Source organism: Gekko japonicus, unplaced genomic scaffold, assembly GCF_001447785.1.
Source record: "Gekko japonicus isolate JY-2015 unplaced genomic scaffold, Gekko_japonicus_V1.1 scaffold13, whole genome shotgun sequence".
Taxonomy (NCBI): domain Eukaryota; kingdom Metazoa; phylum Chordata; class Lepidosauria; order Squamata; family Gekkonidae; genus Gekko; species Gekko japonicus.
Window position 1 is genome coordinate 1,006,538 of NW_015172553.1, and position 6,505 is coordinate 1,013,042.

The 6,505-nt window shown below is 41.0% G+C and overlaps 1 protein-coding gene across 1 annotated transcript; it reads right to left on the reverse strand.

The window, feature by feature from the left end:
* Positions 1–1,674: 1,674 nt before the first annotated feature.
* Positions 1,675–6,288, reverse strand: BMP10 (bone morphogenetic protein 10). The gene is given in 3 exon segments (XM_015421128.1): positions 1,675–1,996; positions 1,998–2,607; positions 5,982–6,288. Coding segments are annotated over 3 exon segments (1,239 nt in total).
* Between the last annotated feature and the right edge of the window lie 217 nt (positions 6,289–6,505).

Genomic DNA, 6,505 nt, shown 5'->3' on the forward strand with positions numbered 1-6,505 from the left:
GAAAGAGGAGATTGCAGTCCAGTGGAATTTGGATCTCTGAAGGAGGAACCTCAACAAAGGGGTTTGTTCCTGCAATCTCTGGTTTAAACAGTAGTAGATACTTGTCTGTAAGGCAGTATGAACCACGTGCAGTTTGCAAACTAGCACACCCCTAGTATATTTAATTTTGTTGTGTGGGGTGCTTGTATGTTTCCTATAGTGGGGCAAATAAGAGCATCGGGGAAAGGAGAAACCGAGGTCTTGAAAATGGAGGGAAGGGGTGGGTTTGTGGCTCATCATCTTAGAATGAAAAAAGTTCTAGGTTCAATCCACATCATCTCCATTTTAAAAGATGAGGGAGTAGGCAACATGAGAGACCTCTGCTTGTGAGCCAGGGCAGCTGCTGCCACGCCAAAGAAACAATACTGATCTGGGTAGACCAATGGTCTGATTTACTACAAAACAGCTTTGTGGGTTGTTTAAACCCCTCCCTCCATATAAATACCGTATTTTTAGTTCAAATCACACACATCATAGCTGCTATTCACCAGTAAAAATACTAGTTTGGCCAGTAAAAATACTAGTTTGGCTGCCTAATAAACTATTTTTGCCTAGCATTGAATCAGGGAAGAAATGCACAGGAGCATTATCAACATTTTGCACACAAAGTGAAATAACATGAGCATCTCATCTGTGTGACCCCTGAAAAATCATAAAGGCCCCCCCCGAATGCATTGTTGTTCCATTGACACAGTTCTTATTGAATCCTTCAAGTTCTTGAGAACCTGTTAATTGTTCTTTTGATGCATGTGTTAAAAATGGACAAAAAGTGGGAAGTAACTCTCAGCATCTCAAACTTTGGAGTTTACTTTATGCAATCAGCAGACTCCGACGTTTTTCCCAATTAGGCCATTCAGATAGGGGAATAGCATATTAGAATGCTTCCTGGCCTTGTTGGGGGAGGGGTGGAAAGTATCCCGAGATACAACTTTACTAAGCCCATGCCATTTTTCAACATTCCAGGGAAGTTTCATTTGGTAGGGAGACATGGGGCGATTTTGCACTAGAGTTGCCTCGCAGCGCAGCCGCCATTTGCCCCGACACTATTTGTCAATTTCACACCTGAGGCTGCGGGGCTGCATTTGACCCGCGACTTCGCCCGATTTCCTCCACAGTTTCGTGATCCTCAAAAACCAGGATCACGAAACTGTGGAGGAAATCGGGCGAAGCCGCGAGTCAAAATGCAGCCCCGCAGCTTCGGGTGTGAAATTGACATGTTTGTGTCGGGGCAAATGGCGGCTGCGCCGTGAGGCAGCTCTAGTGCGAAATCGCCCATGCAAGGAATATCCCCATTTACTGTCCTAGGTAAAACTTTTAAAAACTTACACGATTGTCACTGGATTCTGGTGATTGCATAAAATTGCATACAGCACAACCCACCCAAGCCAAGAAGGTAGTAAACAGCCATTTCACTCAATACAAAGTCCTTTGTGTTGTGAACTTTGAATCACGTGAATTAGCCCAAATATACATCCCTGCTAATCTGCTGCCTGTTCCCTCTGCTTCAAGTTATCTGTACATGCCTCATTTAAATAAGCTCATTTGAATATGTACACATCAAAACTGTACAAATTTACAGATGGGACAATTAAATACTCAATGGCCAAAGGTGCCATGCAAGGGGGTGCACTGGTACTATCGGCAGCCACATTCCAATACTGACATGTCGTCATAGTTTAGCTTGTAGGTAACCACACCTTTATCTAAGTAAAGCAAAGAGATGGGAGCCAACTTAGTAGGTACGCAACAGGCTGGAGAAGCTTTCTGGGGGTCATTCAAGTGAACCAAAGTCCGGGCCATGGCATAGGTGGTTGTGACTTGATCATCCAGAGGGTAAGAGCATGCTCCCTTACACTGGTATGCTTCGTAGGTTTGTGGAGCAATGATCCAGGAATCCCAGCCAATCTCCTTAAAGTCTACAAGGAGTGAAGTCCTTTTGCAACTGCTCCCGGCATTCGGAGGTTGAGTCATAGATAATGTTGGACCTCATCTGAAGAAGCTTCTCTTCGCTGGGTCTGGTGTAGAAATCGTTCATTTCCAGGTCCTGCAGATCTTGCATCTGCTCGTGCTCTATCATCTCATTCAATTCATGCTTCCCCTCTTTCTTGTCATGGCCTTGGTCATCTGAAAATACAATCAATAAAGGCTCGTGTCTGGCCTCTGCATTGATGTCTATATCTAGTTTCCCTCGTCCATTAGGCTCCTCTCCCCCTCTGTTCTCAATCTGCACTTCTAGCCGATGAGTGGTTGAGTCTGAGTGATGCCATTTCCTGATGGCCTCTGTGACCTCAAATGTTTTCCATTCATTGTCAGAGCTGTGAATGTGTCTGGATGCCAGCACTTTCATTTTCTTCTCTCCTTTCTTTTTCCCTTCTCCGTGTTCATTCTCCAGCAGTTCAAAAATGGTGACCTTCCTGTCTGAACCACCATAAAGCACTCTTTCATCTTCACCCAAGGTGTAGAGCCTCATTTCAGCCATGGTTATCTTTTCATGGTGAGGGATGGAGATGTTGAAAAGAAGAGGGTATCTCCGTATTCCATTAAAGTGGACAGGATACAAAATCTGCTCTGGGGATTAAAAATAAATATTTATTACACTTCTGCTTTGTAAATGTATGAGCACATGCACCCAGTAAGGAGGCTGTACGCTTAGGGCATGTCTACACTACAAATTTAAACTAAATTGAATCCACCTTGACTATCATTCAAGAAACCTGTGCATAGTAGTTTAGCAAGAGTGCTGAGGATCAATTCTTAGACTTCTTTTTATTCTGCTTATTTGTACTCTGATTTTTTTATTTTATATGATCCTCTTGGTGGCCAATAGGAAAAGTGGTATAAGGTCAATGCAAAAGGAAAGTGGCTTCTTAAACAATTTCTACTAATTTGTGTTATAATTGCCTTAACAGCTTACAATGGAAATTTCTAGAAGAAAATTGGAACGATGTATAATTGGTAAAATCAAGTTTTTCTAGGAAAGATAAATCAAGTCACAAATAGCAAAAATATAATATTATGAGTGGCGAACCAGAATCTTTTTTTTTAATAACTGCCCCCAAAGGGGCAGGGTTTTATTAAATTTTTCACATAATAAACATAAACAAACATAATATATACATACTAACGTACAAACAGATACATGGGGGTTATTTTCATTTTTACCAATGTTTATACGGATGCCATTCCACCTTAATAACAATTTCTCACGAACTGTGTAAGCAACAGAGAATCTGATATGGTCACTGTAAACAACAATGACAGGTACCATTAAAACATCTATATAAAATTTGTACAAATGTAGTTAAGTGATGTAAGTTTGATCACAAGGCAATATCCAGTCAATGGACACAATCCACTTGGAAATTCTTACCACCCAAGATCTATTGAAATCAATGGAAGATGTGCAAGATGACAAAAATGGTCTTGCAAAAAACTCCCAAAGATTTCTATGGGTCTTATGCCGGAAAGCCTGTTTGGTGTAGATTTGTTGCAGTGATTAAGTGCATGGACTCTCATCTGGGAGAATTGGGTTTGATTCCCCACTCCTCCACATGCAGCTGCTGGTGTGACCTTGGGTCAGTTACAAGTTCTTTCAGAGCTGTTCTCTCAAGAGCAGTTCTCGAGAGAGTTCTCTCAGCCCCACCTACCTCACAGGGTGTCTGTTGAGAGGAAGGGAAAGAAGATTGTAAGCTGCTCTGAGACTCCTTTGGGTAGTGAAGGGTGGGGTATAAATCTAATCTCTTCTTCTTCTGTAGAAATTAATTAACAAAATAAAAACCATTTGACAGTGCTGGTTTGCTGAGAAGGGTGTATTTAAAAAACTTCAGGAGGAAGGTCTAGGTGCAGAAGTGCATCATGAGTGCTCTGTTTTCTTCAATAATTGTCATGTCATAACATATTCCATTATAATGTTGTGATATATGTGTGTGTTTTGCAGAAATGGGGAATTAACAACCTGATCTACAAGATGCTTAAGGTGGAACATTTTGATATAAACAACTTAATTGGGGAACCATGAGTAAATTTTAACTGGTTTATGGATTGGACAGTTATAAAGATCTTAGTTAAAGGTAAAGGTTTTCCTTGCTCGAAAGCCAGTCGAATCTGACTCTAGGGTTGTGGTGCTCATCTCCATTTGCAAGCCAAAGAGCCAGCGCTGTCCAAAGATGTTTCCATGGTCATGTGGTTGGCATGACTAGACGCTGAGGTGCACGGAATACTGTTACCTTCTCACCAAAGTGGTACCTATTTATCTACTTGCAATTTCTTGCTTTCAAACTGCTAGGCTGGCAGGAGCTAGGAGCAGAGATGGGAGCTCACTCCGTCATGCAGCACTCGGGTCTCGAACTGCTGAACTACCGACCTTCCAGTCTGCAGTTCAGTGTCTTAACCACTTGAGCCACCGCAGCATCCCATAAAGATCTTAGTAGGGGCCAAATTAGATGTGATGTTGAGAAAGCCAGTAATAGATGTTTCATTTTATTTAAGTAGAAAGAGCAGTCCTTGGTATGGGGATCAGACAGGGAATATGGCATGAGGGAAGGGGGTTTAACAGTTTGCCCTGCAGTTGCCTCCCGGGAAATTCTGTTTGCCCCAGAAGGGGTGGACTTTGAGGTACCCATGGGGCAAAGAGCCACTGGTGGGGCCCTGTGTAAGCGGGGAAGGGCGGTTAAGAAATCCAATGGAATAAATAAATAAACTAAAGTTGAGGAAGTTGCAGACACACCCCCAGCTGCTATTTTCAAGGATTCATTGGTCTTGTGTTTTTATTATGGCTTAGACATAATTGAGTACTGTGGCAGTTAAGTCATATTAAAAAGCCACAGTGCCCATTTAACATCATGCTACACTGTTATTTATTTTTATTAAAAACTGGCATTTGCAAATAACAGCCTACATTACAAACCAATTAAAACACAATGCTAGGTTTTAAGCCAGTTTAGTTCCATTTACTTCCATCTATCACTGACACTGGAATATTCTATCCATCATGAAATTCTCCCATGTAGAATTCCAGCATCACCACCATCTAAGACACATGCATAGATAAAATATGCCATTCTTGCAAATATATATATATATTCCATAAGTGAAATCCTGATAATTGTTTACATGTTGAATTCTTCATTCTTCTGTTTCCATGCAACAAAGCCTTAAACAAAACTTTCTAAGTCTTCCTTCCTTTTAATCCAGACATTTAACTAACAGGTTTTTGTATCTTTTTAGCTTTTTTGTCAGACATCATCCTATCCATGTAAACACCAATGACAGGTACCATTAAAACATCTATATAAAACTCCTACAAATGCAGTTAGTTGATGTAAGTTTGATCACAAAGCAATATCCAGTCAATGGACACAATCTACTTAGAGGTTCTTATCAGCCAAGATCTATTGAAATCAACGGAAGATGTGCAAGATGACAAAAATGGTCTTGCAAAAAGCTCCCAATGATTTCTATGAGTCTTATGCAGGAGAGAACTTCTGGGTGGGTTTGGGCCATTGTGATTCCCTCTGAAAAATATGAAAAATTACTTCTGTAGTACAGACATCTTAAACGTGGTACAAATGAGTAAGATCCCTTTCCCAGTTTTAGATCCCAAAATCTAAGCATCAAAGCATCCAAGATATTTTTTTTTTTAATTCAGAGATGGACCATGCAATGAAAGATCTAGAAAACAGTTCCTACTTCAAATGGTTTGCAGGATGAAATTCAACTAGCTGGGCAGATCAGATGCACGTTTCATCATAAAGTAAGGAAACCCACTAATTTACGTTAGCCAGATCACTTTGGTATTGTGTCTCAAACAGTCCTCTTGATCGCATCAAGTTAACAATTGTTCTCTTTCAACAATACAATCTAGTCATAATATAATTATTGGAAACACGGGGATTAAAATAGTTGAAAAACATGCTTGATCCTCTGAGGATCCCAGAACTTACCTTCATTTTTGAAGCTTCTAACAATGTTTGCAGATGGCATAGATGTCTTATCAGTGGCAAACCTGTTATAGAGCTCTAACATATATTCTGGAGGGTCAACCTTGGCTGCTTCTTGCGTGGGAATGTCAGAGAGGTTAAGAGCCTTCAGCAATGCATTTTGCAAATTTTGAAGCAGCTCATCCTGTTCATCAAAAAATGGCATGTCTTCCTCCAAAAGAGGTACATCTAGGCTCATTATGGGACTACAGTTTGCAAGGTGGACTAGAAAAGAGAGGGCTGCCCAGATCTGAAAGGCTACAGAATCCATTCCTTTGTTCTCGCTGGCCACAGTACTCAACAAGTTTTCGCTCTGGTGCTGTCTAAGTGGCTGTTGTATCCCCAGCGATGGATATATACGGCTTGTGTCAAAGACAGTTGACAAGTTTGGAAACTCTTTGCTTGAAACTTGTGATCAGTCTCCCTCCCTCTGTCATCCCCCCCCTCTTCACCGAGATTTTAGTAATTGGATATGGCTTGCTCTGTCT